The following is a 26,518-nucleotide window of genomic DNA, read 5'->3' as shown; positions in this document are numbered from 1 at the left end:
GGGATCATTAAGTCCAGCCTGGATCGGCGAGGGTGAAGGGGTGAAGGGGGTCAGTAGATAATCATGTCATTTCTCTCACCCATTCTCTCCCACACCGTCTGTTGTATATTTTGGGCTCAGTAATTCTTGTGTATATAATCCATAAACTTTCTGAAAAACTCACTGTGTTCACCTGACATTCTCTCTGTGTGTTATTCTTCTTTCTTCTCAGCATCTTCACATTGACTTCATCCCTCCCTTTCTCCTCATTCCTCATGTAATACCATTCATAAACACAAGGTGGTGGGATTGAGCTTTCACCGTTATCACTTATTGTGAAAGGTGTACTGTATATCTGTGCATGCAGTGCAGGTTGAATGAGTTCTTGCTTGCGTGTGTGGGTGTGCTTTATCTGTGAACGTCTGTCTGCAGTCTGTGTGCGTCTTTGTGTACGTCTTCAGTTCTGTAGGGAGTCCAGCAGGTATTAGAGGTGAATTTCTTGATGATTTCGGCACATTAATTAATAATTTGTTCTCTCACATTTGTTCTATAGGTAGAGTGTGTACAAACTATGTGTTATTGCATAAAATACATACTGCTTAATTAGCTTAACAGTTAGCTACTGACGCAGAGCAACATTAGCATTGATTTGGAGTTGTTTTGTGTCCATCTAAAGAATTAAAGTCCATTATTCACGCTCCTTTAAGCTCTGTTTCAGTCCACACCGACTCTTAAGAGTATATCTGGTTCTTAGTTGTTTACCAGCTAGTTGCTAACTTTCTCTGCCGCTTGGTGCTGAGCACAGAGTGAACAATGAGTAAAATAACTTTCGATGTAGCATCAAAAATGTTTGAGAGAGCATCAACGGCGCTAAATGTGATAACTTACTGATACTTTGATAGAATCAGTTCAGTAATTTGTGTGCGCCCGTGTACTGAAACACAGCGGCTAACCTGATGCTAACACTCCTTGCTAATACTATTTATTTCAAGGAAGGAATTATTCATTTTTGTGCAAGCTATCAAAACTTGTATCCCGAATACTTGCCGGGCTCAGTTCCTTTCTGCGCGGATTTACAGTAAATTGATTCCTCAGACATGGGTGAAGTGTCTCCTGCTGTCGCCATAGCAACCCCCGAGGTCCCTCTCTTTGTTTCCATCTATCGCTCTCCGCTCCATTTTTCACCACCATCAGCCCAGTGGAAACGAGTTGCTTCCAGAAGATCTGTCCTCACCTCTTGACGTCAGCGTCTCTGACGCTGGAGGCCAATCTCTCCCAAAACATCTCCAGGTGCCATAAAATCAGGAAATCAGCAGGGTCTTCTTCTTTTTTTTAACCCTTTGTAGCACAGATTTGAATATTCTCCGACCATCAAAACATTCAATTTATTGTTATGTTTTTGTGATTAGTCAGAGAAGATGGGAGGTGGCACATCTACAGAGCTTTGCAACAAAAGTGGACACATTATATCGTTTTCACTTTTGTACTTGATTGGTTTAGGTTTGCACAGGCCAAAAATGAACCATTAACTCCTGTATTGGACAAAGTTTTAGTAACCTATCATTTGATAGAAGCATTGATTCCAATCCCGGAAACATTATCCAAAGATTAGAGACATTCCTATCTCTTCTGGTATTCATATGAGTTTCCACCATGTTTTCAGGTTAAAAAAAAAAAAGCTAAATGAGTAAGAGCGTCAAAGCAAACTGCTCCTTACATAATTGTTTGGAACATAAAATGCAACAAAACCCTTCCATAAATGTTTATGAAATGAATGCTGAGCCGGCCACAAGCCAATCGGTAAAAACTAGCTACAAAGGGTTATGATTTTGTCGTCAGTGCAGAGATGCATTGGGAAAACTCTCCGAAGCAACTACGAGTCACCCATCTCATCACCATGCAAACCATCGGACACTCGACCCAGTAGAAACCGAACCAGTGCCACAGTAGAAAACCATACAGGATTCACTCAGCAAGTTGGGGGCGGTGGGGGGGGGGGAAGAGAAAAAATAAACATACATGGCAATTTAAGATAAAAGAGAAGTATTTAATTACAGATTTGCATGTGCAATGTGCATGCCACTATGTGGGGTAACAAGTCAACTTCAGGAATAAAAAAAAATAAATATAAAGAAAAAAGTATATATATATATGTAAAAATATATATAGATAGATGTTTTTAAGAGCAATGTGTTTCTTTTTTTCTTCTATTTTTAAAAACAAAAAAATAAAAAAAACAAAAATGAAAAAAAAAAAAATCATCCTGATAAAAAAAATGGAAATGACTTTGGTGATGAAATCAAAGAATGTTTGTTTGTTATATTTGCCAGTTATTTCACGGGGGAAAAACCGTGGGGGAACGAGAATAGATAACACTTTAACTAACATTACAAAAGAAAAAGAAAAAAAATGATTTTAAAAAGGGGGAGAAGGAACACTAAACTTGTCCTTGATGAAAAACAATCCCTTTGAGAGTAAAGAGCTGCCTGAACCTGAATCTGGTGATGTTATTCCCGTTTATTCCGGATATGAAATCCCTTCTTTCTCTCTCCCTCTCTCTTTCTCTGACCATCTCTTTCTCTCCCTCTGTTTCTTTCTCTATCTATCTCTGCTGTTTCTACCAGTGCATTTTGTAATTTCAAACAGAACTCTTCCTAAAGAACCTGAATAAACCAGAGAGAATGCATTCTACCCATCCTCTTGTCTGCTTAATGATCCTGCACCCAGTAACACACACACACACACACACACACACACACACACAGTATCACAATTGAGTAGTCAGATTATGCATAATCAGATTACATTTCCATAGTCTGATTACAGGGTTTTTTTTTTTGGTTTTTTTTTAAAAGTGTTTATTTAAAGAGTCAACATTTTGAAAAATAGGCAGATTTCTTCAATGAGAAGACACCACAGATACCACTGTCATGTCTGTACAGTAAATATGAAGTTTTGGTTTTTGTGCGGATTAAACAAGGTATATGTGTTCATCAGTGAGCGTTAGAGGTTCTGTTTCCCCTTGTTTCCAGTCTTTATGCTAAGCTAGGCTAACTGTCTCTTGCCGCTGACTTCTTATTGAAAGGGCATTTATTCTAACTACTGTACCAAGTCGCCTAGCCTACAATTTGAGATATTTTGAATATTTTGTGCAATGCATGAATATTATATATGAATGTATAGGAAAATGTATTAATATTTTGTACTTTTGCCTCTTTATTTCAAAAGGCAAGGCTGCATAACTCAGCGATCACGGAAGGCTTGTATCATGTGGATGCAGCGGCAGTTTTGTTGTCATTACTTAGAATTCCTCATGGGGGAGACAGAAACTACGCACTATAGCTTTAAGGGATGTACAAACAAATACTTTTTTTTTTTTTTTTTATTTAGGATCCCCCTTAGTTGCTACCATAGGAACAACTATTCTTCCTGGGGTCCACACAAAAGATAAAACAAAACAAGACATTCAACATTACATTGTTACTTTCACATTGCCAATACAATAAAGAAATACTATGTCATAAATAATTACACATTGTCAATAAAATATAGTCCTATACTGCTTCTATCACTACAGATTACATACATTTTTGACAGTTTTGGCAGCTTTCCAACATACGATTGCGATAACAGTATTATTATCATTGTTATTCAGTGCAGTAGTAACAGTTTATTCACACACCGTGACAGAGTACCCAGTCACGTCTAACAGGATTATGTTACAGTAGCGCGAGCAAAGGAAAACTAATTATCATTTCGAGTATTTTGAGACATGCAACAGGATTAATCTTTTGACATGTGATTTCATAACTTCTGTCATTAAATACAATGCTATGTGATACAACTACAATAGGAACGTAATTGCTGTTCGGTACATTTTCACTTATAAAGCCAATTTGGAATGCGATTTTTAGAAATGCTATTACAAAAATGACAAAGTCTCTTTTTGATGAATCATAGCATTAAATATAATACCAAATAATGTTCTCATGTAATAATCTTGTGGACTGTAAATGTAATAGGTTATAAATAAACTGAAATTAAATTACATAAGTCTTTAAAATGAGATTTGTAATTTGTCAGCTAGAATTAGTATAAAACGTGTCTTAATAAGGTGTGATTAAGAAGCTGACGTAAATGTGACATGAATTTAACAGCAGTAGTTCAAATTTTTGTCCACCATGATAACTACATGAAGTCCCCCTTTAAAAAGGCCGTTAGCTGCTTTTTAATGGAGCGTACTGAGGATGTCCTTTCTTTGAAATTCCTATTCTTAAAAAGAGAATTTCCTGATTTTGAATGCAAAGGATTTTTCAAATATCCTAGCAACCTGGGGGATGATCTCTTTCATCAGAGCCTTCATTTTGAAATCTATATGAGAAAATCTACTTCTTCAGTTCTTCCTGCAGACCAGTGCATCTGTGAATGAAGTCATTTGTTCCTACAGAGTGTTAAAACCCCTCAGGCAGCCAAATCATCGCAGGTGAGACGACCAACACACCAGGCTCTCTCCTATTTAAATATTTAAAACATGTTGAAATCAAACGCCTCCTCGCTAAACGTCCTCAGACTGCCTCCCTCCTCCTCCTCCTCTTCGTCTACGTCTGACACTACGTCACTGATATGGGCTGTGGAAGACACACACACACACCCACACACTCCCTCGCAAAACCTTTTGCTGTGTCCCACACTTCCCCCTCCCTGTGTAGTGACGTTTTATTGACATCCCTCCTCCTTCTCTCTTTCCCCTTCCTCTCTTTAAATGCCTACTGCTCTTCCTGCAGCCCTCCTTCTCCTCACATCTGTCCTTCCTCCTCCTCCTCCTCCTCCTCCTCTCTGTTTGACTGTCTATTTACCATCTCCACATACAAACTCTCTGGGTGGCATTAGACTGACATCTAAAAGAAAGCCTAAAAACACAAGAAGAAATACATCATAGTTTGAGTTTTTTTGAAAGGATACAATTATCTGTGGGCTGTAATGACATTTTAAAACACTAAAAACAACACATCTGGCCATTAGCTTGCCTACACGCACACACTCATACAATACCAGATTTAGGCCTATTGGAGGCATTATTATGGATCCCACGTAACTTCTAGGCAAGTCCCGCCCCATGAAGCAGCCCGATTGGTTGGGGTTAGGCATTGACCTCGAGTGGTTGAGGTTAGGATGGCCAATCGGTCAGGGGATAGGACCCAGTGGTGTAGTCCAGGGTATACGCTGGTATACGGCGTATACCTACTTATTTTTCAGTCAGCATTGCGTATACCCACTTCTAAATCCCCCCTGAGGCGCACCATTCAGTAATATCTGTGAGCCAGATTGCCCATTTTTTCCTCAAGGATAGTGAAGCCATGACCCACCCTCCTCTGCCTCTAATTGGCTGGTACTCGCTGCTTTCACTGATTAGATTGGTTAACTTTAGGCATGAGGACTGATGAGCCAATCAGAGGCAGAGTAGGGCGGGTCATGCCGAGGAAAATATCGCTAATACCTCAGGTGCCAGTGAAAAAAAAAACAAAAAAAACTCAGGTGCCGGTGCTACTTGACTACGATAACGGCAGCAGACCAAACAACAGATGAAGAAATAACACAAGCGGCGGTGTGCCACCCCAGTTGATGGAAGACATAATTCTGAAGTAAGTTTTAAGGTGGTTTCCAATTGAATCATTATTTTAAACTACTGGCAAATTGCCAGTGGCAATATGACTGCACATTTAGAGGAGAAGAGATAACACCATGTTTGCCTCATGATAAATACATTTTACATTCATCCAGGCTGCTTGTGTGACCAGTAGTAACTACAAACTGCTCCTAATCAAGTCATGATCATTTTATAATAGTGAGCAAGTAGAAATGACAGATTTTTGGGTAAACTAAATCATAGTCTTACATGTCACTGTTTCTAAAACAGGGCTTTTTTCTGGACTACTTTAAAAAAAAAAAAAAAAAGGTGAACACTGAGAGTATACCCACTTCTCCAGGGACCACTACACCACTGATAGGACCTGAACAAATCGGGTTATGTTACCTTGTGTAAGCATGGACGCCCGGTCAATAGTAGTGTGTGAATGCTATTCAAGGGCGGGCCTTGCCTCGAAGTTGCGTGGGTTCCATAATATTATATATATAATGGAGAGCTCTGTCCTCCTGCAGCCGAGTCTTAAAATAGACTCCTCCTACACTTTCTGTTGCCCGCCTGCATCAACGCATCACTTCCTGTCACTGCCAGCTCTGCTGCTACTGCCACACACACACACACACACACACACACACACACACACACACACACACACACACACACACACACACAGTCATACAATGCCAGATGTATTGGAGAGCTCTGTCCTCTTGCAGCCGAGTCTTAAAATAGACTCCTCCTACATGTTTTGTTGCCCGCCGGCATCAACTCATCATTTCCTGTTTCTGCCAGCTGTGCTGCTGCGCTACCACACACACACACACTCACACTTTACTTAGGTCACTTTTGGGGACATTACATGAATACACATTAATTAATAAAATAATAAGACTTACCCTAACCACAACAATAGCCACTACTTTCCTTACCTTAACCACTGACCCTAAAATCAGCTTTTCCCAAATGGAGACACAGCTTTTGTCCCCAATTAACTAGTCTTTAGTCTGAAATGTGTCCCCGAAGATAGCATATGTCAGGAACACACACACAGACACAGACACACACACACACACACACACACACACACACACACACACACACACGCACATGCAAGCATCCTTACTCCTCTGCTGTAATGAAACGTCTCAGTCAGTCACACAATCGGCACTGTGAGAGGCATAAGGTCATGTGTTCACAATCTCTTGACATGTGATTGTCAAATGATTACACACACACACACACACACACATACATACATATACACACACACACACACACACACACACACACACACACATACATACATATACACACACACACACACACACACACACACACACACACACAGATTCCACACATAATGACTTCCTCTTAATTTCCAGAGAAACACATGAGCCACTGCTCACAGAAACACAGTTTTTTTGCATTTAAAGTTATTAACTGATACATTGTGCCAAATATCTAAATGTGTACTGCCATTTTTTTTTTTTAAATACACGTTAAAACAGGTAGATGGAAACACACTTAGTCAACTAGCTAATAGTAGCCTACCAATATGTCAGTTATGATTTAATGTTAACCCTACCAATATGTCAGTTATGATTTAATGTTAACCCTACCAATATGTCAGTTATGATTTAATGTTAACCCTACCAATATGTCAGTTATGATTTAATGTTAACCCTACCAATATGTCAGTTATGATTTAATGTTAACCCTACCAATATGTCAGTTATGATTTAATGTTAACCCTACCAACAGTCATTTATTCCCTGTCTGCATCATAAGAGAAAGTTTTAAAAAGCAAAGTTAAATGTGTCATGTCTATGTTATAATCCAAGTTAAAAAAAAAGAAAACTGTATGCAGTATCTTTTTATTCTAAAATGTCTGGAATATTCATATTTGTGTTATGTTTGCCATAATTTTGAAATGACCTACTCTTAAATACTCTACTTCTAAGCCTAATTGTTTATATTAATGGCTAATGTGGATGCCATGAATATAAGGATTTTTTGCCTCTTTAAGTTATTAATGGTGAAACAATTTGACCAACTCTATGCTGACGTTGAGTATTACCAATAATTTGTGTACAGTCCCTTAATAACTAAATGTTTAATATAGATATACTTATTCATAATCATGTGTTATTTAATCCAGTTTATTAACACAACCAGTGTAATGCAGGGATAAGTTACAGTATAAATTATCATACAAATATGATCAATGATCAATCCACAATACAGACACATCGTACTGGAGAAATACGTAACAGATGTGATCACAGACCCTGTATTGGCCCCTGAACATCTGCACACGACTCCCTCACTGTGATTGGTTCCTCAGTTTATCTGCTTGCATCACAGGCAGGAGCGCGTCAGTCGATGCATGCATGCATCCTGTATGAAGACATTTCCGGCGCTGTTCTATTTTTAGCTCTGAGCTGTCAGAGCTTCATGTCACTGTGACTGTCTGGCCTCTGCACTGAGCATCTTAATCACACTGCCATATATATGGCCCTACCCCACAGTGCACAATTGATCCAGGGAATCTATCACTGAAAACATGTACAATTTACTTAGCCGCTGTTGCGAGATTAGTTTTTAGTAGAAAATATTTACATTTCCGCCTAATGGATAGGACAGCTCAGAAATGAAAGGGGAGAGAAAGGGGGGGAAGACATGCAGGAAACTGTTACAGGCCGGACTCTATAACCCTGGACCTTCTGCTTTGAGGAATAAACCTCTGCATATGTGTGCCTGCTCTACCAACTGAGCTAACCGGCCTCTCCCATTACATTTTAAAGGATTAGGCTAGGGATTTTTTTATTTATTTATTTTTTTCATAAAATCCCATCGAAAACCAACACAAGCAATGAATTGATCTTACTATTAATTATTGTGTGTGTTTCCACTGATGATATGTCTTATTCCTCTGTGCCATAGAGCTCCATAGTTGTCCAAAAACCAATAAAGCTATCTAGGGCTGCAACTAACGATTATTTTCTCGATTAATCAATTAGCTGTTTGGTCTATAAAATGTCAGAACATGGTGAAAAATGTGGATCAGTGTTTCCCAAAGCCCAAGATGACGTCCTCGAATGTCTTGTTTTGTCCCCAACTCAAAGATATTCAGTTTACTGTCACAGAGGAGAGAAGAAACTAGAAAATATTTACATTTAAGAAGCTGGAATCCGAGATTGTTTTACTTTTCTTTCATAAAAAATGTCTCAAACCACTAATCAATTCTCAAAATAGTTGGTGATTAATTTAATAGTTGACAACTTATCGATTAATCTTTGCAGCTCTAAAGATATCCCTCATAACCCTAAACGCAAGTCCCAACCTAAACCAACTACTACAACTTCAAAATACAGTTTACAGATTATTGCATAGTGAAAAATTTACAATTTTCCAGAGCCCAAGGTAACCTTCAAATAACCCAAAATATGGAATTCAAAATAATATAATATAATTCTGTTCAATTCAATTCAAATGTATTTCTATTATCAAATCATAAGTTATCTCAGGACACTTTACAGATAGAGTAGGTCTAGATCACACTCTATAATTTACAAAGACCCAACAATTACAGTAATTCCCCCAAGAGCAAGCATTTAGTGCCACAGTGGCACTGCAAAACACTATAAAAGAGAGAAGAGTAGCAAATCCTAGCATCTGAGAAGCTGGAAGCTGTAACTGTTGCTAGCAGCGTCGTTCTACAGATGGCAATGTTGGTTGGTCTGTTGGTCCACCACTTTGGTCTAACGGAAATATTTCTAATGAACGGATTGTTGTGAAATGTACAGACATTCAAGGTCCCCAGAGGATAAAACCTGCTGACTTTGGTAATCCCCTGACTTTTCTTTTAGCAACACCATGTGAGTGAGCTGTGTCACCATAAGACATGTCTCAACAGTACTGAATAGATTTACATAAACTGTGGAACAGACATTCGTGTCCCCCTCAGGATGAATTGTAATCAGGGGTGATCCCTTCCAGACAGTTTAAAGGCCAAAATAACTAAAAGCATTCAGTATGAGGACAATAGCAGTATTATATAGCAATAATAACTGCAATATATTTTAACAGTCATTAACAGTATATTCACACACCAAGTGACAAGAAATAGAGAGTTACACAGAAGAGAGAATCACTGGTCGTGTCCAACATACTTAAAGTGGCTATATGTAACTTTCGGTTTGTGTTGATTATAGCTGCCCCTTTGGACAAAAGCGGTGGTGTTTTTACCAGACCTGCTGTCGTGAAGGTCTAGGAGTTAGTATTATGGGGAGGTCATATAGTTGCGATGAATGTTTTGCTCAGACATAAAATCATTCATATACAATACGTTACAGATGCATTGTTGCATTCAAGTGTTGCATACGGTAACTTAGCCTACTTTGGATGTATCATGAGCTAAACCGGGTAACGTTATCACTGTCACTTTGTCACTAGCCAAAGCAATAAGAGATTGTTTTTAGCAACTAACTTAATAATAACTTAGATTAATATAGCGTATTTCATGAAACCCAATGACGCTTTCCACAAGTAAAGTTACAGGGGCACAAACGAAAAGAAAATAGTAGGCCAACACAAACACGGACTTAAAGGAATAAAATGTCCGCGCTAAATGGAAGGGGGACGTAATTTAGGCTACTGGCGTACAACCACATTGCGCAATTTAAAGTTATTTTATGAAGGAAATAGACATATTACATACCTGAGGGCCAATTTGGGGTCGGTTTTGAATAATTTACAATCCCATAATTGTCTCCATCTGTTCAAAGCCCGTTGTTTATCACTTTCCCTTTTAGTTGTTCTTTGTTTAATTTCCTTCTTTCCTATGATGGCCCTGCCCTAGCCTGGAAATCCAGACCCAAATCTGATAGCTTAAGGGTCTGGCAATGAGTAATGAAAATGGCCCAACTCGAGGGGCGCCACCAAGCATGCATTTGAAAATCTCACTGCAGGCAATTGGATAACACTACGACCAATCACAACAATACACGGGGTGACGTATCCAGAGCCCCATACGCTTAGCTGCCAGCGGAGCTAACTGGTAGATTAAACTGTTTAGCTCACCTCTGGCAGTTCGGCTACAAGGCCATAGTTAATGAGCATCATTACTCAATGCCAGAGTGACTCGCTGAGCAAATTCAAATTGTGCTCTCGCGAGAACTCTGGATTTCCAGGGTAGCCCTCCCACAGTATCAGCCATAACTACAGCAGATCACTTCTTAAATAACATTAAAATACAATTAGGCCTATATAAAGAAATCTCCTGCCACCCTTTACCTGGCTGGATACAATAACACAGGCTTTTCCGGTGTAACAAAGAAATCTGTGACCCATCAGAACGTGCTACTGTAGCGCCGTCTACCTGCCGTAAATCATTTCGTGACTTTGCGGGGAAAATCGGACCCGGGCAGAGGCATTAATAAATACTATATAAAACTAGCTTTCTTTCATCAGATGGAACATTACACAGTTTCAGAAGCATTTAAAAGTTACATATAGTCACTTTAAACTGTTTTTTTTATTTAGTTTTTTAAACAGACCATACATCAGAGCAGCAGCTTTTCTTGGTAACGCTGCACATAACTGAAATAAAAGGAACAAAACAATCACACCATCAGTTTCCTTGAAAGGAAGATTTGCACCTCTGGCTCCATTAAAGCCCCTTTCAGCAAAACATTATTAGTCCAGGCCTGCAAATGTACGTATATAATAAAACAATTATTTCAATTACCCCATGTCTCTGAGCTACATATTCTTTTAATCATGAAGGAAATTTGATCCAGAATTAGTCTCTTTGGAAACATATGTTTGTATTACTGTTTGATTTGAGCACATGTTCTGTCCAAGGCCATGTTGTGTTCTTATTCGAGTAGCTGTGTGGAACATTATGTACTACTGCTATTGTGCCCATCTCTGGAGAACTCGGAGCCCTCAAAAAAACAGCCGCTGCAAGCTCAGAGCAGTTAAGTCGTACATATAATCGATCCACATCATGTGGAGAGTTAATGTGACACGTGAGGTTCACAGAAGTCCTTGAAGACAAAATGGGGTGTAGTTTAAACAGGATGATACGATGGGTTAGGGTTAGGGTTAAGTCTTCATACCATAGAATGACCTCACTATGAGAGGGATGATGATTGATACCAATGACTCTATAATGACTCAATCAAAACATTGGCTGCTTTCCCACCTCTGCTCAAACGCTCAACTGCTCAGCAATGAAAGACGTGGTTGATTAATATGACATATTGGTAAAACAAAACTCAAAATGGAGTTATTATGACTAAGTGAAATACTAAGTGAGTGAAGATAAGATAAGGTCACCCTTCGAAAAAGAGATTTTTAATCTCAATGGGTTTCTCCTGGTTAAATAAAGGTTATAATAAAAATAAAAATAAAAAATAAACGTTATTGTCTGTCACGAGTGACAGAAATTTGTCTTTGACAGGGCAGCCTCAAATGACATGAAATACATATAAGAACATAAAAGACACACATAGAAACAGTGTAAAAATATTGAAGGTACAAACATGTGCATACTGCCTATATGTTCTACTTTGTTGAGAATCAAACACCACACCTCATTCTCATTCAGTTTCTTGTGCCAACTAGTAACCCCCCTTTTTCTCTCATTTTGTCTCAGTTCGCACTCCACCCAAAGTCTTTTTTTCTTTCTCTCCTTAACTCTTTTCCTCTCTAATCAGAGGAACCACATGTGTAACTCTCTGGATTCTTCATCTTAACGTTTTAAAGGAACGCGCCGACTTATTGGGACTTTGTCTTATTCACCGTATCCCCCAGAGTTAGATAAGTCCATACATACCCTTCTCATCTCCGTGCATGTCGTAACTCTGTCTGACGCACCCACCGCTAGCCTCGCTTAGCACAGATCATGGAGGTAACCGGCTCCATCTAGCCTACTGCTCCCAATAAGTGACAAAATAACACTAACATGTTCCTAGTTACATGCTGTGATTTGTATAGTCACAGCATGTACAAATAACAAGGTCACATGAGACACAGCCATCTTCTAACCGTATACATACTGGGAACTATATTTTCAGAAAGGTGATGCACTGCTACTTCTGCTACTTAGGCGGAGTGATTTGCTCGCAGAACGCCAGGCGAACTCTCTGCTCCTCACCACGGGGCTTCTCAGGTGCTGAGAGTATGAGGGCGTGCCACGCTAGCAGCTAGGCGAGCATTATAACGTGTGTTACATGTGAGTTACAAAGTGACGCACGTTCGTCACGGAAGTTAAGGCTGGACTACAGTAGAGCTGTTTGGAGCAATTGGTGAACAGTGTTTTCTGTTGGAGATGGTAAGTACCTTTGGGGTGGACTTTGGGCTTTTTCACTTTGTAAACCTATAACATGCACACAAAATATATATAACACAATAAAGGTAAAGGGAAAGAGCCAAAAAGCATAATATGAGCGCTTTAAGTGGAGGATCTGAATACTTCTTCCACCACTGCCAGCTGTCCCTCCCTGACTCTCATTCATGATTCATGATATGTCATTTCACTAAACTCATTTGCATCTATAAGTGGCATTGTCTTTTTTAGGAAAACCAGTTACAGTGTTTTTTTAAAGGACACTGTGTGACTTAAGTGACAAAGTGATAAACACTATTACAGCCTGAAATCCTCTCTAGCTGAATAATTATTGCTGCTTAAAGAGCAATTTATAGCCTATATAAATTTATAAATGAATGACCCAATTTTTTTTTTATATAAGCTAGGGAAGTAGGCAGATCAAGGTCACCATGATAAAGCTCTCATCTGGGGGGTTTATGTTTACATTCATATGCTGTGTGGATATTAGGTGGTATTAACACTCACAGTGTGACACTGCAGCTGCTGAGCCTCTGATATATGAAAACAACATCAGTGAACGAAGTCATAACGAAAACATGATGCATTTTACAAATCTGAGGGATCACCAGATGATGATGACGCATATGGATAAGAAAAAGAAAAACAAGTTGTTTATTTGTTTGAATATTTGATTGTTCTGACTGTTGACAAGTCGTGTTGCTTATTTTTGACAATGGTGATTAGATGAATTGATTAGCGTTGAAGCAGCTAGTCGTTTAATTGATGAGTAGTGGGAAAATGACAAACATTCTCTAGTTACAGGTTCTCAAATGAGAGGATTTCCTGCCGGTCTTTGTAATACATCATTGTAAGTTGAATATCTTTGAGTTTTAGATTCTTGGTCGGACACAGCAAGACATTTGAAGACAACTTCTTGGGCTCTGGTAAGATCTGATGATCAATTTTTCACAGTTTTTTTGAATAATTAATAAAAAAAATATAAAATTAAAAACACCTTTCTAGTTTAGACATCACAAAGTTCTACATATTGAAAGACAAAGGCAACATATGTTAAACTATAAACACAAAAAAGTTTAAAAATAAAAATGCGTTCAGTTTAATTTAAAGGTGTGTGTGTGTGTGTGTGTGTGTGTGTGTGTGTGTGTGTGTGTGTGTGTGTGTGTGTGTGTGTGTGTGTGTGTGTGTGTGTGTGTGTGTGCGTGTGTGTGTGTGTGTGTGTGCGTGTGCGTGTGTGTGCGTGTGCGTGTGTGTGTGTGTGTGTGTGTGTGTGTGTATGACAAAAAAACAGAGAGTTCCCAAAGCTTAGGAGCTATGACCTCAAAGGCATATCTCCTTTAGTTTAAAAGGATAATGATAACTTCACAATTTCACAAAACGACCCAGACTCAATTGTGTCACACGGCCTTATCAGCGGACGCCCTTTGCTCAGTTGCCATGGAGATGTTCTGCTGACATAAACATATCAGCAGTAGTTATGATGTCATCCAGAACTAACTGCCCGTGTCTGCTATAAAGTGGACCTTGAGTTGAGATTGTTTTTGCCAAACTACTATTTCTATTTCGTTTTTGTTTGCAATGTGTAAACAAACCTGTCTGGTAACGCTGCTCAACACCAAGACCCAACACTAGCCCCTGCCCTTCGTCCACTCTCCTTTTGCACATGGATGATGGACTGTCTGACTACCTCTGATCACTATCCACTTTATTAATGAGTCTCAAGTATGCACTATTTACGGTAGGATCATACTGCTTTCTGTCTCTACTATTATATGGACTATGGACTGTCTGATTTCTTAGAACTCTATGCACTTTATTTGCTAATGCACTTTAATAATGGACTAACATGATCATATTGCATTCTGTGTTTTATGTCTTTTTTAAGCACTGCTGTAAAGGAAAAGCACTTTTAATGATTGCACTACTGGTTAGATGTAAAACTGCATTTCGTTGTACTGGCTGTCCTTACTTGTGCAATGACAATAAAGTTGAATCTAATCTAATCTAAAAACAATGTTATTATAACTGACAGAAATGATGATCACAACTATTTAATAAGACTCAATTTGTAAAAAAAAAAAAAAAAAAAAAAAAAGCTAGAATTGTCCTTTAGGGAGACTCAAGAAAGCATTTCATTTGACCTTTTAAAGGATGAAATCATCATCATTCCTCGGTTCTTTATCATCTTGTCAGCATAATTTTTCATCATTGCTTTTCTTTTTCATTTTGTTCTCTAATGCTTCCTCTTTTGGACTCAGACGTTGCGTTAAATAGCAGGAAATAAAGAAGTAAGGAGGAGTAGGATGATGGTAACTGAGATCTGCATAATAAACACGAGGAAGGTGATGAAAACCTGAGCGACCAGAACGACCGGATCAACGACACCACCATCATCGCCAGTCATCTGGCAGGAAGCTGCTGCTTCTGATGATGATGAAGAAGAAGAAGAGGCTCTCAGGCTATAAACACTACCTGCTGTTCTTTGTTTTTTTCAGCAGGCGTGTTTGGCCCCAGCTGCTTTGTTGCGTAACCGTTTTCATTACCCCTCTCTGAATCGGTGTCAGGTCATGTCGGGAAGGAAGGATGTGATTCAGAATTCTGCTGTAATCCACAGGAAATATTATGACCCGGGAAGCTGCATGTGTGTGTGAGAGAGAGTTTGTTTGTTTAAATGTGTGTGTGTGTGTGTGTGTGTTCCCTACTCTAAGCATGAAGATTAGTGGCAGCAAGCCAGACTGGCACTGGGTTGTACAGACATCCTCCCTCTTATAAAAGGATTGACCCGGTAAACTGTGGCCTAATATAGACCACTAGCTCTTTAATTTGGAAATAAATTTGGAGTGGGGAGAGGTTCAAGAGAGTGCGGGTCAATCAGCAACTCTAAACATCACCTAAACCTTAAATAACTGCATTAACAAAGAGAGCAAGACAACTGAGGTATACCTTTCAAAGTGTTTATTACAAAATATTTACACCATTAATTCAATCAAAAAAGCAGCTTGGAATGTGAGGTAATTTTTTTTCACAGAGCTGATAAGAATAAGAACATTTCAGTGACATAAATACACAGAAAGTTTAGATTACTGGGCTTCCAACACCATGTGGACAGCCTGGTTGTTGTTTTTTTTCTCAAAGCACCATGTGAACAAAGTGTACAGGACAGTCCCCTATAGCAGTAGTATGACTTTTCAAAGTCCACAGCAGCAGTTAAGTGTGTGTGACAGTATGAGTCTGCCCCAAACTGTCCTTCCTCTTTCAGTGGTTGAGTCTGATATCCCGGTATATACAGACAGGAAATTCCCTGGTAGTCCTGTACATGTGTGGGTGTGTTGCTCAACCACTGCACTTCTTCTCTGACTGACTCATATCACTCTCTGCTGATTCACACATACACACACTTTGAGTCAGCGACAGTCACTTGTTTGGACTCATTTTTTACTGAAGGTGAATCACCGGGAAACAAAAGGCAACACAACCAGTTCCCGTTCAGTTTCTTCCTCAAACTTTCCGGCCGTAACTCCTTTACGACTGGTTCAGTCTCTTCTCCTTCTCTGCTTGATGATCTCTGTAAGGGGCTTTGCCAGCCCGGCAGGCACATTCAGATCGACCGGAGAGCTTGCACCATGGTCCCGGTAATCCCTCTGTCCCGGGACCGCTGATGTAGGTCAGCTCCTTGGTGTGCAATGTGGGTGGGGGGGGGTCAAACCGCCCTTAACGAGGAGTTCAGAATCACTTCACTCCAAAGTCTCAATGGAGGCTATTTTCTTGCTCCATTTGTTCAGAAGGCAGGTATTACCCGATTTAAAGACAAAGCGCTCAGGGAGTCCCCGGCCCCGGCGCGACAGCTGCCCATCGGGGCCGCATACCTCTCCTCCCCGGGCTCCAGCCTCGCCCTCTTGCTGGGAAGGAAGTCAGGCGCCGCCGACGCCTTGCCCCGGCGTTTCCTGGACTGCTTCGTCGGGCTCATGTTCTCTTTGTCCTCTGTGATTTCACTATCACACCCTTCTTCTTCTTCTTCTTCTTCTCCTTCGCTGTCCGGCACCTCTGTGGGCGTCTCGACTGAGTTCAGTGCCGGCTGGGGCTCAGACTGAGGCTCGGGTAACACAGTTTGTTCCACCGGGCTGGAGCTGGTCTCCATCGGCTCCTCCGATGTTTGCCCCTCGGTCTCCCGGGAGGAGTGATAGATGTCCCGGGCAGACCTCATGACCATGGAGAGCAGAAGGCTCCGGTGGAGTCTCAGTCCGCCTCTCTGGGTCCTGGAAGCGTACAGCTTGCTTATCGACACAGCCAGGATCCGTCTGGCTTCGACGTTCACTTCCATAGCGGTCGTGGCACTCATTGTTCTTTTCTATGCGTAATTGCGCACGGTTGTTGTTGTTGTTGTTGTTGTTTTTTGTCACTTTTACCAAAAGGCAAGCAGATTAGTTTCGCCTATCTGTCTAAAGTTAGACTTTAGTTTCTTAGTTTTGGATCTGTCTAAGCTCGGTCTTCAGCTGTTCACCAGTTGTTGTAGACTCAGAGAAATGAGAGCGTTCAAGTAGCAGGGTGGCGTTTTATTTCCTCCTTGACGTAACATGGACTTCATTCCTCAGTAAATGACAAACAGGCGCCGCCCACACCTGCTGTAGCTGCAGCGAACACAGACACACACACACACACACACACACACACACACACACACACACACACACATACACACACACACACACACACACACACACACACAAACACCATCTGTTCCGTCTACCGTTTTTCTCACAGTTGATCTCTTTTATTATTTAGATTTCTGCTTCTGCTGCAAGTAATGTCTCGCTACTGCAGCAAATTTAATCCTGAAGTATCTGTATTTTATTATTATCTCTCCCTCAATTTCAGCTGATTTTTTATTAGCTACCTTATGCACTTGAATGAAGATGTGAAGATTGTTTTCTTGTTATTGGGGTTAAATTATGTTTAATAGACGTCTTATCTTATAGAATGTCTTCTTATCTAAATACCATGACATAGCACTTAAATCAAGATTATTATTAACTAAGCAAACATGCAGGCAAAACATTATTTATAGCACATTTTATTCCAGGAGAGATACAGCTCATTCACAGAAAAGCAAAAAGTATATTGTACATATGTGAATTAGCGAAACAACTAAATCACACAACAATGAAACGTAAAGTATCTATAAGAGATAATCTGTTTAGATGATGAATTCAAGTTTCTGTAATACATTCTATAAATCAAGCAACAATTAGCCTAACATTCTACAAAATATGTTTGTTTTTTTTAATTATAAATTGAATAGACTATTGTGAGGTAACGCAAGTTGCATATAAGAGATAATATACAACAAAGTCAAAATTCTGTCTTAAAATAGACTTTCTCAACAACAAGAGCAAGAGCGATTTGTTGCGCAATGTTGAAGGAAGTGTCGTAATGGGAGGTATTCAAGTGACTTTGTGAATATGAGAAGGAGAAAAAGAAACGCGTGGAGTGAGATTATGTCAGACATGTTTACATTCTGGCAACACAAAAAAAAAAGCCAGCAGCAGTTCGAAGAATTCACGTGGGAGAAGGTGTCTCCAATTTCTGGAGTTTCTGCTCTCTCTCTCTCTCTCTCTCTCACACACACACACACACACACACACACACACACACACACACACACACACCCACGTCACTCACTCGCACTCTCAGCCAGCCTCCATATATGGTCCATCCTGTAGTAAACCCCTCTGGGGACGCGCACAGCGGAAAAGCCATGACGCGAACGCGCAACCGCAGCCCCTCCTCCCTCCCCTTCTTCTCTGTACCCGGGCACAGCGCTGATGGTGATGGCGTCATCTCTGCACCATATATGGAGTTGTCACCGGTGTGAATTAGGTTACTTAGCAGCCGCACGGCTGAGGTCAAAAGGCAGGCGGCTGACAGTCCCAAGCAAGATTGATAACCAAACAAGAGGGCACATTCTGCAATTAGACAGCACTTGTCCTTTCAATCTGAATGTTTTAAACACAATAATTCATGACCACAACAGAATTATGATCAAATATAATGTCCCTATTGATTTTGGACATTCTTTCATAAAAGCACCCTGATCTAAACCTAACTTATTTGCTGTTATTTATATATTTATGTATTTTTATTTTAGTAGTCTTTTGACATGGAAAGTGCTCATTGATGCTCATTATTCATTCAGGCAATGCAAGGCGGGTTTATTTTCATAGGCCTACTGTATAGCACATTTCAGCAACAAGGCAATTCAAAGAGTGTGTGTGTGTGTGTGTGTGTGTGTGGGGTGGGGGGCGCTCTTAAATAATGCTCATTTTCATCTGCCCCTGGCCAGAAGTTAAAAAAGCACCTTAAACGATAGAATAAACAATAGAATAAAATGACAAAAATGCATGTATTTTTTCACATCTAAATCTCTGGTCTGTTTTTTTTAGCTGTGTAATGCTAAATGTCCCTCCTGTAGATCTTAAATGATCTTTTTTTTTAGGGAATAGCAAATTGGCAGCAAGCAAAGTGAGTGAGTGTTGGGGGAATGTGATTTACATAACTCACATATGGACGTAGCCACATCTGTATTTCTTTTTACTTATAGGCCTAAAAAATAACCATCAACGGCATAAAATAACCATCATGACAACAAGAGGGAATAGAGACAGGATTTTCAAATTTTCTGAAATATTTGACTTTGTGGTAAGAAATACAGCGTGGAAGTGTGTGGAAATAACAAACACAGGGGACTTGAAATCAGCCTAATTCCATAACTAAAGGCAGCTAAAATGATGCCACTTTGATCATGAATTTTTTTTTTTTTACATCCAAACTTATCCTGTCACACAAGTGTTACTCAGTGCTGGATAAATATGAATTCAGTGTGCATGTAACCCTTGTTATCAGTCACACTGAGTTGTCAGATGCTGTATAAACATGTGAGCTGTAACCATGGAAACCTTTCCCATCACCCCGCTTCCATCCCACATGACGTGAACATGGTGGCAGAAACCCTAACACTATAATGGATACCAAATGTCTGAATAGCAATTATACAATGATGTGACAATGCATTTTACAGTGGCAGGCTAGGGCATTTAAAAAAAAAAAATAAACCTTAAAATAAAGATTATTGTAGTGAAAAAATGTGACCTGTAAAAAGCATCTAAAAATGTTATACCATATATATATATATGTATAGCTTTAATCAAAAATGTGATCTTGACAATGAGGAAAGCATACAGTCAAATCTTACTTGCTACTTGAAAGGATGTAAAGGAGAATGTATGCTCAATCCTGTTCAGTGTCTGCACACATATTTGGCATTAAAGGAGAACATGTGAGATGTAAATTGCTCTTTTTTTACTCTAATGTGTTGCACCTTTTAAATCGTGCTAAATCACAACCCAGCTGGCACCGAAGATGCAAGTTGGATGAGTATGGTTCTATAAGCCGAGTTGTTCTTAAGCAAAAAAAAAAAAAACAACCAAACATGACTTCACTTCAGGTCTGTACCCGACTGGTCACTATGGTTACAGTGTTATGTGTGATTATACTTACACTGCCTCTGCCTGAGGCCAAATGGGCGGTGTATGCGTGCAACTCAATGTGTTTTATGTGTGCAGAGTCAGACCAGAGGGTGTGGCCTGCTTTGCACTTCTGACAATAATTCTCTCTATAGTATAAACACTGGTTGGTAGGACTGGGGAATGACCTCACTGCCAAAATATGACATTTGCATTTGCAGGCAGAAAGCATGGAGACTGTTGCCACGATTAACATTATATAATGGCAAAGATGATCCCTTTTATTAACAGCTTTCTGGCACTTCTGGTGTATGTTGTTACTACAGTATGTTGGTTAGCAGTGTGTTAAACCTCTAACAGAAGGACCACAATTGTGTGTGTTTGTAAGTTTGAGCTCCTTAAATACAAGTCATGTATCCCTCATTTTTCGATGATCATTTTTTAAACAATTCTTTAGACTTTTGAATGTATTTCTCTATTAGTTTCAGGAGGCCCTTGCTTCCCATTCGTTTCTATAAGGTTGAAAAGCAAATAACCGATTCTTGAGATGTGTGATCAATGACAGTAAACATCAAGTCTAAGGTGTTTGTTTTCAATGTTACATCCAATGTTATGCAGTTTGAAGCTAATCAATATTTCTATATTAACAATGGATCCAATTAGTATGTGTTATGCAGACTGTCCTCACCCAGAAAACGAATGTTAATTGGCCAAATATGCAGACACACACACACACAAGGATTTGACACCGGTTGTCAGTAGCTCTCAATAAAACATTTGTACAATTTAACACGGTTTAGCAGTATTTTAACCCTCAAATTGTCTTCCCGTCAACCAGGCACTTGTCCTTCCTGGTCAAAATTATCAAAATTTTACAATGGTCAATAAACCTCATTTATATTAAATTATGTTTAATCTTTTGAATTAAAAAAGAAGCAGAAATGATTCATTATTTTGATTAATAGTTAAGATCAGAGGAATATACAGTATGTTCATGGATTATCACATATTTTGATCTGGTAAGACCACAGATGCCATAAAATTAAATAAAACACCCGCAATTTAATGGAAGTATAGTGATCATTCATTTTTATTTCAGCATTTCATGGAACCATCCATGTTATTTTTGGGCAGTTTGGTTGAAAGAAACCCATATTTCTGACATAGAAACGTTGAAAACAGGTCACATGACAACATGAGGGGTTAAGAGAAGACGTGTGAATGTAGACTGGTGGTTAAAGTGGCTGGGCCTGTTTAATTGTGCTGCAGCTTTATGACACAGCCTGATGTTTGTTGTGGTTTCCAGTTGCATCCTGGCATCATTCACTATCAATTAAGGGCATGACGTGTGTGTTCTCCTCTTCCTTCATGCATAGCAGCTCCACAGCTGTAAAAGAAAATAAACAGCAATCTACTTTCCAAACAAACCAGTTTATTTTTTCTTCATTATTCTCGACTGAATGTATTTAACAGCAGCAGCAGCAGCAAGTTGTATTTGTGATTTCCAAAGAGGAAAGTAGGTCATCCTTACAAGGAGCACTTGAAGGCATCCTTAGGGAATGGGTCAGAGTGTCTATTTATAGACTCAACACTTCTCTGACTGTTTCCTCCATGGTTGTTGACTCTCAGCCAGTTTCTTTTGTTATCTCGGAACGTCTCGGTTAATTTCAGACTTTGTTTTGTTCCATCCTCGTGCTTTAAAATGACTCAAACTTTCCACTGAGGCAGATCCGCAGTCAGCTGAGCTGGAATATAGATGAGCAAGTAGAGATAATTATTACCAACTCATTTTTGAGTTTTGAGAAAATACCTAAATGTTTTCTCACATCACGTAGGGTTTTTTTTTTTGTTGCGGGAGTTTTTGCTTATCTGAACTAAAGGTATGAGGAAAGAGGCCTATCGTATGCTGTGCAGATTATAAAGTGCTTTGAGGCGAATTTGAGATTTGTGACTTGATCCTGCAGTTTGTTTCCACATTTCATTATTAATGCTGGTGCATCAATATAGAAATATTGATTAGCTTTAAACAGTGATGGAGTACTCACTATTCCCTCTGGACTCGAGGATTTATGAAATCAGACTCGAGCATTCATGAAATTGGACTCGTAAGTTGGATTTCTGACTACCTTTATGTGTAATAGGTCAGACAAATTTGATAGAAGATATTGATATAGTCTGTCACTGGGTGTGTCCTCCACAAGCGACTGTAGTTCATGATTGAGACTCAACTTAGACTCAAACTCAGGTAATGGTGACTCAACTCAGACTCTTCTTCGGTGATTTGGACTTGGACTTGGACTCGAGACATGACTCGGACTCGACAGTTGGTGACTGGGCTACAACACTGGCTTTAACTTAGAAGTGCAAACAAAAACCTGTGTCACAGGTCCGATGTGATAGTGCTTTGATAGTTCCGTTTACTTTTAAACTCTGAAGCCAAAGTTGGAAATGACGTCACACCCGAGTTGAATGCGTTCAACATAGTGCATTGTACTCGGATGTCGGATTTTTCAAGGTCAAAGTCGGAAACACGCCCCCTGACAACCTCCGAGTACCCAAAGTTAAAAATCCAACATGGCTGCTTCATGCATCAACAGTAGTGAAAGCTGCAGTAACATATAGTTATTAGCCCTTCTGTTTTATTTGTGTCTCACTAAATCAGTCGTACACACAGTCCTGTCCAACTTCTATCTGTGGACATGTTGTTAAACTGTTTGATTACACGAAAATAGTGTAATGCGTTGTTATAAACTGGCATTGCTAACAATGGCTAACCTGGCTAGAGCTAATATAAACAATGAAAATCCGACTTGTAAATGAATGCATAGTCAATAATGCGGAGTTATACTCAAAGTTAATCCACACCTTCCATCCAAACAGAATTATTCTCAGTGGCCAGTGTAATAGTTAATAGGAACTTTTTGAGATTTTGTTTGGCCTGCGCAGAGCCTAAAAAGTCTTCTCTGTTACTTATGGATAAGCTAAATCCAACACAGGAGTAAAACAGTTTAAACAGCCAGAAACAAAACGTGTTAATTCTCAACTGCTGAGGTAACTCAGTCGGTTAGAAAGTGAGTTGCTGAGATGTCGGGGACACACCTGCACACAAAGTACTCAGTCAGCTTCACAGGCCCGTCACGTGTGCACAGACACTGCATGTTGCCCCAGATACCAACCAGTACTCTTATGCTAGAATCCCACCTGACCCCAAATTTGCCCTAGTTTGAGGTAATTTGATTGAACTAAATTGAATTTCAATCAACATATGTACCATGTACGTACAATATCATCTGAAATACAACAATGCCGTCTTAATATCCTATTAGTTAGTGTAAGTTAGTAATGTGATTAAGTGGTGAATATTCTCAAGTCGACTTGCTAGAGAGTGAACATTTGGACAAATACTCCTCAATAAAGTCAAAACAAAACCACTGATTTAAGAAAAAAGCCAAAATTGGTGTCAAGAAGGAAATGAGTCATGGGAAATTTTGAGAGAAACAACCTCACTGTCACGAAATTGATGCTTAAAAATGAAGCAAGTAGCTGATTGATGAATATTACTGATCGGAAAAAAACAATCTGACTCCCTCAGTGTGTGTGTGTGTGTGTGTGTGTGTGTGTGTGTGTGTGTGTGTGTCTGTGTGTGTGTGTGTGTGTGTGTGTGTGTGTGTGTGTGTGTGTCTGTGTGTGTGTGTGTGTGTGTGTGTGTCTGTGTGTGTGTGTGTGTGTGTGTGTGTGTGTGTGTGTGTGTGTGTGTGTCAAGAGTGACGTTTAGTTTACAACTCTGGCTGTACATTTTCACAGGAAGTGGAGTGAAGGAGGAGCAGAGGCGAGGAAACAGGATAAAGACAGGAAGGATGGAGCTGGACAGGACAGGGTAGGATTGAGAGAAACCCCACAGGACTAGAGACAAATGGGTGGGAGAGGAAGGAAAGCTGTAAAGAGAGAACATGCAAACCGTACTGGAGGAAGTGCTGAGCACGCATGTTTCTTTTTTTTTCCCAGCAACACTCTACATTGATCCACTCTGTCCATCCATGTGGATCCTTTACCGATTTATTTTTAATGAGAGCTCTATGGTCCAGATGATTCATCACCCTCCGTCAGATTTTCATTTCCTTTGATTGACAAACGGATAAAATGGATAAGTTTCTAGGTCTGTGTTGAGGAAGGTTTAGAAATCCTCATCATAAACTGAAAACCATCATCTATAAACTGAAAACCATCATCTTTGATAAAGCTTATAGTTAGGGAGTGAGGAGTTGCAGCATAGTAGAGTAGAGTAGAGGGAGGCAGGAAGTACAGCCCGTTCTGGCAGGGGAGAGTACGAGCCCGGTCCAGGGCCCCTCTCTTTAGCCTGCCTCTCTTAGTTATGCTATTATAACTCTAGACTGCTGTGGGAAGCTCCTTCCAAGGACACAATGAGCCGCTCCCTCTTCTCTCTTTTCACTTGTCTCCTTTTGTGTGCATCTTAGTCCCAGAAATGCCTGTTACTAACCTAGCTCTGGGGAGTTTTCTCCCCGGAGTCCCTTTGCTTCTTCTTCACCCAGAACATCGCCTTGGAATTGGGTGGCACCTACACCGGGGTCCTGGGTGCAGCTGACGCTATGGACTTACTACACCCTGCTACGCTCTGCGATTCCCCGCAGTGTCCGACTGCGTCCTGCTGCGTCCAACCGCGTCCACCCAGGCTGCTGTGCCACACTACACCCCGTAACGCCCTGCTGTGCCCTACTATGACATGAACTACTATGACTACCATTGTGATCACTGCTTCACTATCTTTATTATGACTATTATTGCCACCATTCACCACTCCCCCAACTGGTGCCGTCAGACACCGCCTACCAAGAGTCTGGGTCTGTCCGAGGTTTCTTCCTAACAAAAAAAGGGAGTTTTTCCTTGCCACTGTCGCAATAGCTACTGCTAATGCTTGCTCTTGAGGCAACCACTGTAATAGTTGGGGCTTCGTAAAGTACAGAGTTTGGTCTAGACCTACTCTATCTGTAAAGTGTCTCGAGATATCTCTTGTTATGATTTGATACTATAAATAAAATTGAATTGAATTATCAAAGGTTTTTCACAAGATCATAAAAATATCGATTTTTTAACATTAAAACAACGTCTATGATCATCTTTGATTGACCATAAAAAGCCTTTTCAGAGCTCTCAACTGCAACTGTTGATTGGCTATTTTTTATTTATTTGGCAAATGATTTTTTACTAGATCAAGAATAAACTGTCACAGTCCAAATCAAAGTTGTTAAATAGGGCAAAACCTTTATATACCACTTTGGCTTTCTATACCACACTGGAAGTGTAAACAACACCCATTAAGTCTCATTACAAAGACAGAAATAGAATGCATATTTTTGATGGAAATTCATTCTTAAATGTGGAAACAGCAGTTGATAAAACTATTTCACTAAGTCCATTTAGATGATGTTCTGGACCTTTCAATCACATTACGCAACCCTAATCAGCAGATGGCAGTTGCTCAGTTGTCATGAAATTGTACTTTAAATGTGTGTGTGTGTGTGTGTGTGTGTGTGTGTGTGTGTGTGTGTGTGTGTGTGTGTGTGTGTGTGTGTTTGTGTGTGTTCTTTCAGTAGAACTCCCCCCTCTGCTACTAGTTTACTATATCTATACGTGGACAATGTGTATACAAAGAGTTAAATGCAGTCCTTTGGTTTCATCTTACTGCAATTTACTGCCAACTCAGGCAGTGACTGCATAGACATTACCATGGCAACTAATCTTGTACAGATGTGTACCAGTAATTAACAGCCAGTTTTCCTCCCTTATTTTGTTCCTCTGAAACCTTCACTTTAAAACACCTTCAACCCGACATTAAAACATTATTATTGAACTAGATTTGATGGATGGAGGTTGTAGGTTGAAGACCAACTTTTACAAGCTGGAGCAGGAAAGAAATTATAGGCTGTAGTTGAATAATGCAGTCATCCGGTGGACGATGCTGTTATTTATATAGTTTAAGTCTCATACATAAGCATAAATGTA

The 26,518-nt window shown here is 39.8% G+C and overlaps 1 protein-coding gene and 1 long non-coding RNA gene across 2 annotated transcripts; both read right to left on the bottom strand.

Moving 5' to 3' along the window:
* Positions 1-492: 492 nt before the first annotated feature.
* LOC116042557 lies at positions 493-22,877 on the bottom strand. The gene is made up of 4 exons (XR_004103252.2): positions 22,867-22,877; positions 19,713-19,720; positions 8,857-8,868; positions 493-601 (listed from the first exon to the last, which is right to left on the bottom strand). It is a non-coding gene; the product is annotated as an uncharacterized LOC116042557 (long non-coding RNA).
* Positions 15,918-17,537, bottom strand: ier2b (immediate early response 2b). The gene has a single exon (XM_031288778.2). The coding sequence runs from the start codon at positions 17,314-17,316 to the stop codon at positions 16,756-16,758; it is 561 nt and encodes a 186-aa protein (XP_031144638.1). The 5' UTR covers positions 17,317-17,537; the 3' UTR covers positions 15,918-16,755.
* Positions 22,878-26,518: the final 3,641 nt, after the last annotated feature.

The sequence above is a fragment of the Sander lucioperca genome, chromosome 4 (assembly GCF_008315115.2).
Source record: "Sander lucioperca isolate FBNREF2018 chromosome 4, SLUC_FBN_1.2, whole genome shotgun sequence".
In the NCBI taxonomy this organism is placed as follows: domain Eukaryota; kingdom Metazoa; phylum Chordata; class Actinopteri; order Perciformes; family Percidae; genus Sander; species Sander lucioperca.
This window is presented reverse-complemented; position numbering and strand designations above follow the sequence as displayed.

What these genes read in the sequence shown, in the direction of transcription:
- ier2b (XM_031288778.2), bottom strand. Translation starts at nt 17,316, where the DNA reads ATGAGTGCCACGACCGCTATGGAAGTGAACGTCGAAGCCAGACGGATC.